Source organism: Plectropomus leopardus, chromosome 23 (genome assembly GCF_026936395.1).
Source record: "Plectropomus leopardus strain MGB_pleo_1.0 chromosome 23, ASM2693639v1, whole genome shotgun sequence".
Taxonomy (NCBI): Eukaryota; Metazoa; Chordata; class Actinopteri; order Perciformes; family Serranidae; genus Plectropomus; species Plectropomus leopardus.
In genome coordinates this window covers 7,126,421-7,138,933 of record NC_142198.1, presented here as the reverse complement: position 1 = coordinate 7,138,933, position 12,513 = coordinate 7,126,421, and the positions used below count along the sequence as shown (strand labels likewise).

The window sequence follows — 12,513 nt, the reverse complement described above, 5'->3', positions numbered from 1 at the left end:
TTAAGGGAGGAGGCAGATTAGATTGTCATGGAAACAATGCAACTTTATTTTCAAAGTCATCAATAAAAAATCAAACAGCATCAGTTTTTAGAAACACCTACCGGATAAGTGCAGGAGATCCACAAAAGAGCTTCGTTTCCAATTAATGGGCAATAGACGGACTTATGGGCCAAACCGCGAGGACCCTGTGAGGGGCTCTGCGGACACCGCTATGGAGTTTCCCAGTGAGTTATGGACATGATTTTTTTCTCTGTACACCGGCTTTGGTAGTTACCTATTTTCACGCTTTACGCAAAGGGGGACAGCATGCATGGGTTGTTTAATCGCTCACCGCGGTGCGTAAAAAGGCGCGTCCTCGTCCTTGCGGGCTATCACGTTATCGCTATATCCTTAGGGGAGGTAAATAAAAGGTTTTGCCAAAGCACGGCAGTGATGCAAGGTCTGGTAGGTGACTGCTCTCACCAGCAGCACACGCGTTTTTGACGCGGACCTACATGCCGGTCGGACTCGCGCTGTTGAGCCGCGCACTTGGTTGTATGTTGGACTTGTTGGATTTGACCGGCGCCTATAAGCTGAGCTCTGAAGCTTGTGCAGATATTTAAACACACAATGTTTTTGAAAGATGCGGCACCTGTTTGCGAATGTTGCAGAAAACGGGTAGAGGTAAGAGAGCCTGTAATATTTAGTCTTGTGCGTTACTTTGTGTATGTGTCCGTGCGCTACATCAGTCTGTATGCTCAGTATTTTAAAACGTTCAATATGATATATGGGCATAGCTGCACGCGATGCCCATATATCATTAAGGTAGTATTACATACCCGTCATGTGTGTGAGTTATTACTGACTCTTGGGGGTTATTTTAGACCTCTCTGGGGGTCTGTGTTTCTTTGCAGTGCCTATTTTCTGAAAAACTGGCGTCTGGTTTATGCAAAACTCCACATGTTCTGAGACCTATTTCTGCATGCTTCAGGGCTGTACTTTTTATTCACCACACTTCATGGGAATAGATTGTGTAATGCCATTTCCTAGAAAGCCTGCTGTACATTAGGCTAAACTGCCAAACTATAATCCTCTCAATAACCGTAAATCATTTAAGCTATCAAAGTTCACTTCTAAATGAAGCCAAATTAACTGTAAGGTGAAGGACATTGAACAAACCTGATAATGGGGACAATCTTTTTGAAGCTGCTGATGAAAGGCTTCATGTTCATCCTGAACCTCACAGAGTTGAGCAAGGCACTAAATCTGTTGGAGTTGCAGGTTTGATTCACTCTATTTCCTTTTACTGTAAGTCACTGCTAATATGACATTGTCCCAGGGAATTGCTGAGTATTGACAAGTTTCTTTTCGGTCTCGTTCACTGGGGAAACGCATATATAGTCATCCTTCTCTAGCATGACACAGCAGACAGAAACATTAAGGTCACTGAATGCGAAAGCTGAATCTGCACTTTTGGCACTGTCGTCACATACTAATGTCAGCAGAAAAGAGCAAAAGGTTATCAAAGGCTGACAGTTATAAGGAATTCCAGCGAAGCTGGACTGGAAATTATGTCACACAGTTACATCCGATAGCTACTTATTTACAACTCTGCACACTGTCATGGGGAAAACGTGATTAAAAAAGACAGGATCATTGCAAAGTTTTCAAAAACAACCATCCCACACCTGAGATGCTCTTTAAAAAGTATCTCTTTATCAGCCCTCTGTTACACTTGTCTGTTAGTACTGCCGTTACTAGTTGGTTTATTTTGCTGAGCTCTTTCTGTGCACCTGTTTAACCTGAATCAGTTAAAACAGCACATCAAAAGCATCAGCTCACGTGAGCATCCGGCCATCTTTCCAAAGCATCTGTCACATACCTGGAGTGAAGCTTGCCATTATCCAAAGCACTGCCACTTGTGGACGACTGCCTCCAGTTTAAAATAGCAACATAGTTTTGGCAGCTGATGGTGGCAGACAAAGGTGTTAACTTTTAGTTTGGCCACAGTCCTGGACTGTAAATTCCACCAGAATGCAGAGAGAGAGAGAGAGAGAGAGAGTGTGTGTGTGTGTGTGTGTGTGTGTGTGTGTGTGTGTGTGTGTGTGTGCATTTAGATTGATGCATTCTCACGTACGCAGTGGCGGAGGTGAAAATGTCAGCGATAATCCTCAAGCTGAGTCACACACACTTATTTAAAGGTATTTAAAGTGGCCTCGTTTTGGAAAGTTACAAACGTAAGAGTGTGTGAAAAGGAGGCAGTTAGTTTGTCTGTGCAGACATCACTTTGCCTCTGAAGCTGCTATATGAATGGATATATATTAAAGATTATTTAAGTGTGCACTCTCCTTAAGTACACTTGGAACCACACTGTTGATCTAAAGTTTTGCTCTTTAACAATAATGTGGAAAGACCTCCGGGGTGATTATATAAACGTATCATAGGAGGTCTGAAAAAGGCTGTATGCACTACGATTTAAAGCTTGTGGATTACTTTGAAGTGAGCAAATTGACCAAAGCTGCTAGTAAATTTACCTGTGTCTAAGTAAAGGGGAGCACCCGCTTAATTGCCAACTGGATGGAAACAGGCTCAGTGTCGTGGGATTTATTCCCTGTGTGAAATGCTTGGAAATAGTCCCATTCACTATTAATATGCTACCATGCCTACAGCTTGTTTTCATTATGAATGACTATTTGAAAATGCACATCCATAAGAACCAGTAACGCACCTGACGGCACCATATATGATCATATGTCTGTGTGTGTGTTCATACTGACTAGATTGCAGATCTGCAAGGATTATAAATGCTCAGGGTAACAAGGCGCCTGCAAAACTTTTACTAAGTCACAGAATACAAGCTTTTGATATTGTAGGACACTACAGTGCATAACTACCACTATGTGCATACAGTTTACAGAAGATTTTCTGTAAAACATGTTGGTATGCATCAGACGTGCAGTTTTATAGACACATACTGATCCTATGTGTCATTGACAGTCAGCTCAGTGACGTTAGAGAAAAGGGGGCATGGAGTTTAAGCTGATTATACATTGACCTCCTAAAAGGCTGTAACTAGTGTACCTCTTGTAATAGTATTATAATTGTTGATGTTATTTCTCATCATCCCCCAGAGGTAGTAAACCTGCAAATCTGTGTAACCGTCTTTCCCATTTTTGCTGTTTAGCTCAGTTTTGTGCTAATTATCTGAGCGTTTGGGAGCTTAATTTAGCCGGTATCTGACCTGTCTGCCTGGGAAGATCATCTGTATTTTCTATCATCCTCCTGCGTCACAAACCCAGGCTGCTGTGAAAGAGTGCATTCAGTATGTGGCACAGAGGAAAAAGGCTGGATGCCCACATGACCCACAACAGTAGAGCCACTCTCATTTCTAAGTTTATCCTTAGAAGTTCAGAGTGTGCTGTTTTCAATGGGTGTTAGAAGTTTCTCAGAAGTAATGTCTAAATTCCTCAATAAGACTGACTAATGATCCAATTATAACACCTCTCTGCTCTAAATGAGGGTTAAACAAGGATACAGTCATTTCTGCACTGTCATGTTATCTGCTGGTTTCTGTTCATAAGGATATCACATGGTTTTCTTACTGTAGGTGTCATAAGCATGCTTTAAAGAAAATGAATGAGATACTGCTTAATCATGCTATCATGCTGGTTTCACATGACACAACCCTAAAACACACAAAGTTTTACAACTCAGTTTTCCTTTGTGATTGCATGTCTGATACCTGAACCTGGAATCAGCTGATAATAAGAACAGATGCATTCCACTTCAACAAAAATGCAACAGCTGTATGCCACTAACTCAGTATGGATGTGAAATGATTGCTATTGTTTTATGGCATAGCTCAGGTTAAACCCGTTTAAATACACAAACAAATACATAAGTAAGAATACACAGAAAATGAACGGCATAGAACTTTCATATATTCAGTTTAAATACTGCCAAATAGCTAACATTTTGTGGCAAATGTTCCACTATTTATCAGAATTTACTTCATATTAACTGCTCTTAGACAGAAGTTGTTTCAGAGCGGCGCAGAACCATTGATTTCCAGGAAACAGCTGGTTTATCCTGGCTCAAAGCAACTTTAAAGTTTATTAATCAATTACATGGTTTTAGAGTATCAGATCAGTGCATAGAAACATATACTTGTCTACCCATCATTCAGCATTTTACACAGTATCAGAGGGATTTTTTCTACTGTCAGTATCATAACTAATCCTCTAGTTTATCCAGATAACAGCAATAAATGCAAGCAGGGCAGAGTATTCTGGCAACTCAAACGGTGTTGTTTTAGAATTGAAATATGTGACTTTGTTAAGCAGATCAATAATCTGCAACATTAATATATGTTCTCATACATTCTTTAAGTTGTGGATAAACTCTGGATTTGAATAGGTCATAAGACATAAATGCCAGGGATTTATGTCTTATGACCTATTCAAATCCAAAGATAAAAATCAAATGCCATTACCCTGGAGGTCTTGGCAAACCTTACATCAGAAATGCAGGAGAAAGTCACCAGATGTATTTTCATGTGTATGTATAATCATCTCACATGGTCAGATGGACAGTGGCAAGTCTGTGTATAACTGAATGACTGAAAGTATTACTGACGAAAGTGAAAATGCAACCTGAGAAGCCTTTTGCTTCTGAGTCAATGAGTTTCCATAGCTTTACTGCATGAACCTTAAACTTTGTCCAGTTACACACCCACTTACAACCATAGAAACTGCAGGTGTGTGAAAAAAGACTTTTTTTTTCTTGTTATGTGCAATTATCTCAATATAATAGGCGCTCATGTTCTAAATTAACAGGTACAAAAAAAGTCATGCCATATTAAAAGACATTGTTCTTGTTGGGCTGGAAAAGATACATGATCCTAAAGGATAATGACTGCTCCAATGTTGGTCAGAGGGGTCTTGCCTAGTAAATCCACTATCGCAACAGTCACTATGTTGGTAGTGTTTACTCTAAAGTAGTCGTTGAACTGAAACACGTCACAGGGAGAGAAGGAATGGTTGCTAAAGCTGGACTGACGCTGTTGCAGATGAATGAAATACACAGAAAACCACAAACTTCACTACTACTTTGTAAAGCAGCAGCTGTTCTGCAAAGCATATTAACTTTCTTGCTCCATCACATCAGATTGTCTGTTTATTGTCATGACTTAGAGAATGGTTAGGTCACAAAATAACATATAGCTGCTACTTACTTGCTAGTTCAGTAGCCTTTGAGTGACTTCATTCATTTATTTGCATACCTCTGCAGGACTTCTTGCCTTGGTGTTGATACTGTTGGAGTGGACCCGGCCAGGCCTACCGTCTCCGCTGAGGCCAATCTGTGACCTGAGGGTCCTGAACCATTTCATTAAGGAAGCACGAGACGCAGAAGTTGCTATGGTGAGGAAAACATGTATGAATAAACTTAGATGTAAGAGCAGGTGAAGTTTGCTGCAGAGGTATTTTGGTCTTGGACTCGCTCATACTGAAAGTTTTATGTGCATTGGATGAAAGTACCCTAAACACTGACATGATTTCTTACCTGTTTTTACAGAAGTCATGTAGAGAAGGATGTAGTCTGTCAGAGTCTGTCACTGTTCCCCAAACCAGAGTCGACTTTGATGTCTGGGAGAAGAAAAATGTAAGTTAAAAATTCATAGATCTTTTCTAGAATTTATCATTTTATCCTAAAACCACACACCTCTTCTTTAAGTCATACCCTTTTGGGGATATTTTCGATGCTTCTTTCTGTGCTTCACTAAGTCATTTGGTGACCTGGAACTGTAGTTATTTTCTAATGAGAGAGCTGATTACTTGCTTCCTTTGTTCTGAATCGCTTTCATAATGAGAGTCTTAAACTCTTGCCCTCTTTATTTTTTTGGCAAGGGATTGGAGCAAGCCCAGGAGGTGCAGTCTGGCTTATGGCTCTTACAACAGGCCCTCAACTTGCTACGGACCTCGGTCACCAACACAGCAATGCACAGCCACATAGATAACTCCGTCAGAAACCTGCTCAGCATCAATGCTGTGCTGCGAAGCCTCAACTTCCAGGTGAGTTACAGCAGGTTGCTAAAAAAAGGTTGGATTTCTGTTGAGAAAGTACAACAGAAAGATAAGAACCAATACCTCTGCAAACACAACACAAGCCAATATTTTTCTGAATTTTGTTGGATTCTTTTTGAAGATCTTTAAAGGGGTCTATGAGTATTGACATATTCTTTGAGTCAATCAAGTGGCTATTAGAGGGACTGCTAAGCCTGGAAATATTTATTTATCTTGTCAGTACCAAGACACAATCAACCTAAGAGTGTTTTGTAGTTCTTTTAGTATCATCACGGTACGATATTATATAGATTCTTTGGACAATATCAGATCGCAATATAAGTGCCTGGTGCTATTCTTCCATGTAGATGTCACAATACAGGGGTATCTTAAAGAGGATGGCTTTTGGGTATTACTCTGCTTTGATGATATTGTGTCATTGAACTTGAATTGATACACTAATCCAGATTGATGTATTGTTACAATAATCATTTCTATAGTGGGTTTGCATGGATGTCTGAAGTTTAAGCTTTACAAGCCAAAGGAAATACAACAAAACTTAAACAAATGCAAATTTCTGTGGCTTTTCTTACACGTATGAAGCATGTTGTGGGACAGGCTTTTAAAATGTTGTCAAAAGAGTAGGGAACATTAAGGGAAAGGATAAATTTTCCAAACTAAGACAAGTGCAACATGTTCTTTTTTGTCCCTCAGGAATATACCCCACCAGCAAGTGCTGAAGGGCTTGAGGGAACATGGAGGGTGTCCTCAGCAACAGATTTGCTTCAAGTCTACGTCAACTTCCTGCGAGGCAAAGTGCGCCTCCTTCTTTCGGATGCACAGGCTTGTCAGCAAGATGTCAGCTGATCTCCCTACTCCAGGCGAAGCTAATTTGTGTTTTGGAAAGCAAGAGGAGGGACTTGACACTGTTGACTTGCACGCAGGCTGCTGGAAGCAGTGTGGACAGAGAGGAAAATCCAGCCATCCTCACATATGCAGAGGAAGCTGAAAGGAAAGGACAGTCCCAGCTAGGCTTTGGATGGACGGGAGATGATTGCACCTTGGAATCTCGATGTGAAACATGGACATGGTGAAGCACAAACTGACCAAAATGAGGCCTGTGGGAAGCACTGCTCCAATCGCTGTTTCACTGGCACTCTCTTGCACTTTGTGTGTGGATGGACTTTTGTGTGAATGACTGCGAGTTTAAATCTGTACGTAGTGTGTATGTGTGTGTCTCCTGTGAGTCTGACCCCTACACTCACCTCTTTAAAGTAAATTGTGGAGTGAAACACCCAGAAAATATTGATTGCACCTGGAAATTGTAGGACTGTGAGGTTGCAACATGGCTTCAATTTCCAATAACACTGCAAAAAGGCTGAAATGAATGAGGCCTCACCCCACGAGGCTTTTCCTTTTTCAACTGTGCCTCGCAAACATTAGTCTTTTCTCTTGGATGTTTTTTTTTTTTTGCAATGAATATTTTTATATATTTAAACGTTGCGTCATTACTATTTATTTTGATTTTCTACTTTTAAGCTCCAGTCTTTGTGGTTTCTTTTTGTGTTGTATTTTTAGGATTTTTGCTGGACCCTCATTACCATGTTCTGACTGAACACAATGATAAGGCTGTTTGTTGACATTATTTGCAATAGCACGCTGCTATGTACCGGCATATACCTTCCAACTAACAGAGCAAAGGACAGAGAAGTGGACGCAGAGGTTCAGTTACTGTGAACAAAGGAGTAAGAGGTCAGTGAGGAGGTGGTTGGAGGGTTACATGAGAACTGTGAAGCTGTTTTGTCATTATCTGTGTTTTCGTTGCTGCCTAACCAACACTCAGCCAGTCTCCACACACTGATAACCAGTCTGCCCGGAAAATTGCTGTTTGGCTTTTACACTTTACATCCTGTGAGGCTGTAATTGCAAATAGTTTTCCAGAATCTGACGTCCACACTGTCTCTTCCCTCACGCTGTTGTTCGTCATCAAACAGCAGGCAGACAATTAGTTAGTCTTGGGAATACAAAAAAGATGCTAAAATCTTTCAGACTGGTTAAGTGTTCTTCCTTGTTTGTTTCCGTATTTTTAAATCATGTTTTGCAAGTGCAAGATGTTTTTAAGGATGTTTGTACATGTTTTCTTTCCTGTTGTTTTGTCCCATCACTGTATAATTTGCTATTTAAATACAAAATATTATTCTTGGATAAAGAAAGGATAGATGGAAACACAACAACAGGAAGTCTGTCCATTTCATTCAGTTTCTTTGTGTTATTCAGGTCAGTGGCGTTAACAAGCAAGCTTCTGCACTTCAGAGGCTGAACACAAGCTGATATCACAGACTTTACTCGTCTTAAATAACCTATTTATTTGTGGGGTTTTTTGTCAAGAAAGCATATACATCATCTTCCTGAAAACCACAAAGGTATTTTGAAAATTAACACCACCAACAGTTCAACAATCTGAAACCAAAAAGATTTAAAATACTGACATCTAGTGGACACTTACAACAGCAACACCAGTTTGAAATGTAAACTTAGGATTCATCAGTATTTCTTAATTATTGTATCTTTAAAAAAAACATACAGACATGAAACCAAAATCATTTGCACAGACCGTTACTTGGGCGTTAGAATTAAAGATACATTTACATTTGGCACAGTTTACAAGTATTTAATTAAACTGAGGTTTCACATGGCGAACTCCACTTTTGCTTTAAGACATGCAAGGTGAAAAAGGAACAACAGCAACAATTTACTACTGACAAAACACATGACAAAAAAGTTATTCCATACACTCTATGTCCTCCATTCTTCAGTGCTCTGCAGGTCTCCACACACACAGTCTCACCAGACAAAACAGTTTTATCCCTCTACTGCTTTATGAGGGAATAAGCAGTACTTGAAGACTCACGGACAACCTCTGCCTGACACACCTCTATTCATGTCACTGAGGGTCAGGGTAGAAAACCTTAATATGAATGGCTGAATTGTTGCGTGTTCGCGTCATGGGCTCCCCGACCTCATCAGGATCTTCAGGCTCCAGGTCGTCCACAAGCTCCACTGTGGAGGTGTTGGCTGCCAGCTGCAGCGCCCCCTGACTGCTGGCCTGCAGCTGAAGGGCGATGTTGATCGCCCTGTTGATGGCCAGGCCCAGGCCGTGGACACAGATCTCCTTGTGACCCCCACCTTCCAGCAACTTCTGACAGCGTGCCAGCTGAGCTCGGAAATCTGTCTTCATGTTGACGTAGACGTCGTTCCGTCTCTTTGGGAGTTTCCGTGGGAGGCGCTTCCTAAGGGTGTACTCCACTGGGTCCATCTCTACAGCCACAGAGGGGGAGTCAGTGTGCACCGGAGCTGTCTGAGGGATAGAGGACATGCCTGGGTTGCGTGGCTCTGTCATGTTTCTCAGTGGATATGTGTGCTGAGGCAGCAGCTGGGGCCAAATAAGGAAGCTGAGAAAATAAAGTCAGCAGAAAGAAGTTAATAAAATGTGGTCAAGATGCTTTCCAGCAAATACATCCTATTTGTGCTGAAACTAACAGTTATTTTAGTTTTCTTTTAATCTGCAGATTTAATTTTTAGATTTGATTGTTGTTCTATAAAATGTGAGTTAATAGTAAATAATTCCCCCAAAGCCCTCCGAAATCTATCAAACAGTCCAGAACTCAAAGACACTAAAGTGAATATCCCATAAGACAGAACAAACCAGCAGATCCTCGGGACTGAGAAGCTTTAAACTGGGTAATATTTTACATTTCTGCTTGAAAAATTCATCAATCACCACACAGGTCGGACAGACCCTGATTCATTTTCTTCTTATAGACTTAAAAGCTCCAGCTCTAAATCCCTGATCCTGCAGTAATTCTACAGAGATCACTGAAGTCAAACTACAACTGTGAGTCAATCAGAAAATTGACTACAATTTTAATAACTGATGAACCCTTTGAACTATCAGCAAGTTGGCTTGATTTGTCTCAGAAGCATGAGAAGAGGGTGACGAGCAAATAAACGAGAAATGGCCCACAAGTTAACATGTAATTAGTAAAAGGTTACAAGAAAATTCCCTGAAATAGGAAAAAATAAAATTTCAAAAAAGAAACATGAAAGCTGTCTCAAAAAAGTGCAAAAAAATAAATCTTTTTTTCTGTAACATTATTTGGGGACTCATAAATACATCTTCTTGTTCTTTTTTTTTTTATATCTACAATCAATTTTAGGATAATTTCCTTGTCACCTTTCCCTTTTTTCGCTATTTGCAGGACATGTTTTTTTCCTGTGTCTAAAAGAAATCAAACCAATCTGCTGAGGTTTGAAAGGTTAAAATGCTAGTAAAGGGCGTCTGAATGCGGCACAAGAAAACTGATATGAACCTACGTGTTAAAGGGTTAAGTTAAAATGCTAAACAGTCCTTTATTCCATTTTCTGCAGTGTGATGATCTGCAATTAATCGGCAGATTAACTGATAATGAAAACAACCAGTCACAGTCCATTAATAAAAGGGACAACACAAATTAAAAGACTTGCAACATATAACAACACTGTTAGCGGAATGGACCTATATCTCTTACGCTAACGTTAATGTTAACACATTAGCAGCAAAGGGCGACATAAGAAAAATGGAGACTATTTATTTAATATTGCTGTAGAAACAGGAAAGGCATGCCTTAATATCTCAAAATGTCTGTGAAAAAAGAGCTGCATAACCACGTCCTATCGATAGACTCGTCATACATGAGTAATCTTTAGCCATTTGTTTCACTCGATCACATAGCGTTCCCCTCGCAAACCACGGAAGAAACATCAAAACGTGGTTTGTGAGCTGCTATACAAAAGTAAATTGCATTTATAAGTGTAAATTGGATATGTCATGTATGTCTAATGTCTTCCAGGAGTGGTAAAATGTTTGCTGGGGGCAAAGCTAATGTTTAAAGCTAATATAAACACGCTATGTGACTGAATGTGCTGAGCTCACAAATGGGGCTAGTTAAACATCAGCTAGCTAACGCTACTGAGCCCGAGGGTCGGCTAAGCTAACGTTAGTTAACGGTGTAATTTACGGTGAAGCGTCAAAGCTGTAAGTTCTTCATCCACATGATGATCACGCTTACCTTCAGATGATAAATTAACCTGAGAAAATCTGTCTTATGCCATCGCTCACGTTTGGGTTACAAGCATTTCTGCGACAGTAGCATTCAATAGCATTTGCTTGAGCTAGTTTTCCGCGTGCCCCGGAAGTAGTGTTAGATGGAGAGGTCACGTTGATCACGAGATCCATGCACGCTGACCTGCTTTTAATACATCCATGCGCTGTAGTAATCGGTTTTTCCCCCTAAAACATCATTTACACCGCAGAGGTAGGCCTATAATAATAATAATAATAATAATAATAATAATAATAATAATAATAATAATAATAATAATAATAATAATAACAATAATAATAATAATAATAATAATAATAATAATAATAATAATAATTCATACAAAGTGTACAAAAAAGTGCAACTTTGGTAGAAGCCAGGGGTTTGATGTCCACAAATCATGATTTCATCACAAATTCAAACAAAATTTAAGTCCTTCAAAATAAGAATAGGCTTTGCAGCTTTTTTGTTCTTCACAAATTCAGTTGAGGTTCAGTACTGATGAAGTTCAATAGTCAAATGACGAAAGCATGGTTTTGAGGCAGTCCATTTTGATTTGTGGAGGTGGAATTTTCCAAGAGGTATAAGGAGTTGAATTCTATAATTGATATTACTAGATAGGCCATTGAAATAAAAATACAACATAACATCAAAAATAATATATTTATATATAAATAATAAATATATTAATACCAGTTTTTCTGTTTATGTAGTCTTTCATATCTGTCAAAAATAGTTTTGAATGTTCACAGGAAAAAAAACAACAAATTAATTATAATTTCCCTCTCTGAATTACAAAAATCACAGGAATACTCCTTTAATTGAGTTAAAATCTTTTCAATACTTCTTTAACAGGATAGATTCTGTGCAAAATCTTGAAGGTTACTTCTCTCACTTTGTTAATAATACAATATTCATTACGACACAACAAATTACATTACAACATAAACGTGTTGTTCTGTAATGACGTTATCTTCTTCAAGACTACAGTTCTTTAAAAACTGAATCACTCCACCGGGGATTGCATCCAGAACAACAGCATATTCTTTGGGTGCAACTGGTATCTTAAATTTTTGAAAAGAAATCTGAATATGACAGTAACACACAATTTCTTTATGAACTGACCAACCAACAGAATTCCATTGTCATACCTTGAGCGATAACACAGTGATTTATTTCTGAATAACGTATCCTTATTTTTTCAGATGAAGTATTTATTAGGACTGAAATTGTGTTTATATACTAATGTCCAGGCCAAAAGGGATTGCCGATGAATATTACCCAGTATAACTGGGATTTTATCAAAACTAAAATCACATTTTAACAAAAAG

The 12,513-nt window shown here is 39.2% G+C and overlaps 2 protein-coding genes and 1 long non-coding RNA gene across 7 annotated transcripts in view; 1 reads left to right on the top strand and 2 right to left on the bottom strand.

The window, feature by feature from the left end:
• LOC121962048 (uncharacterized) overlaps positions 1-1,983 on the bottom strand; it is a 38,631-nt gene extending 36,648 nt beyond the window's left edge. For 2 of the 4 annotated variants that reach the window (XR_006107105.2, XR_015775634.1), the window contains exon 1: positions 102-240. This is a non-coding gene — a long non-coding RNA (uncharacterized LOC121962048). Of the gene's footprint in view, positions 1-101; positions 241-1,158; positions 1,427-1,861 lie in introns of those variants that run through there. The other 2 variants (XR_015775631.1, XR_015775633.1) reach the window with 2 other exon arrangements.
• epoa (erythropoietin a) lies at positions 98-8,275 on the top strand. 2 transcript variants are annotated; one of them, XM_042512233.2, is made up of 5 exons: positions 98-224; positions 5,269-5,399; positions 5,554-5,640; positions 5,886-6,050; positions 6,756-8,275. In XM_042512233.2, the coding sequence occupies exons 1-5, from the start codon at positions 146-148 to the stop codon at positions 6,906-6,908; spliced, it is 615 nt and encodes a 204-aa protein (XP_042368167.2). In that variant the 5' UTR covers positions 98-145; the 3' UTR covers positions 6,909-8,275. The 2 variants fall into 2 exon arrangements, with proteins under 2 accessions (XP_042368167.2, XP_042368168.2); XM_042512234.2 differs by lacking the exon at positions 98-224 and adding an exon at positions 396-663.
• A 107-nt stretch (positions 8,276-8,382) lies between these two features.
• Positions 8,383-11,312, bottom strand: pop7 (POP7 homolog, ribonuclease P/MRP subunit). Its single transcript, XM_042512457.2, has 2 exons — positions 11,150-11,312; positions 8,383-9,493 (listed from the first exon to the last, which is right to left on the bottom strand). Exon 2 carries the CDS (start codon positions 9,439-9,441, stop codon positions 8,986-8,988), a length of 456 nt encoding a protein of 151 aa, XP_042368391.1. The 5' UTR covers positions 9,442-9,493; positions 11,150-11,312; the 3' UTR covers positions 8,383-8,985.
• Positions 11,313-12,513: the final 1,201 nt, after the last annotated feature.

Excerpts from the sequence above, each read along its gene's own strand:
- epoa (XM_042512233.2), top strand. The coding sequence starts at position 146 with ATGGGCAATAGACGGACTTATGGGCCAAACCGCGAGGACCCTGTGAGG. Across the intron at positions 225-5,268 it reads CACCGCTATGGAGTTTCCCA|GACTTCTTGCCTTGGTGTTG; the intron begins GTGAGTTATGGA and ends ATACCTCTGCAG. Across the intron at positions 6,051-6,755 it reads TGCGAAGCCTCAACTTCCAG|GAATATACCCCACCAGCAAG; the intron begins GTGAGTTACAGC and ends TTTGTCCCTCAG.
- pop7 (XM_042512457.2), bottom strand. The coding sequence starts at position 9,441 with ATGACAGAGCCACGCAACCCAGGCATGTCCTCTATCCCTCAGACAGCT.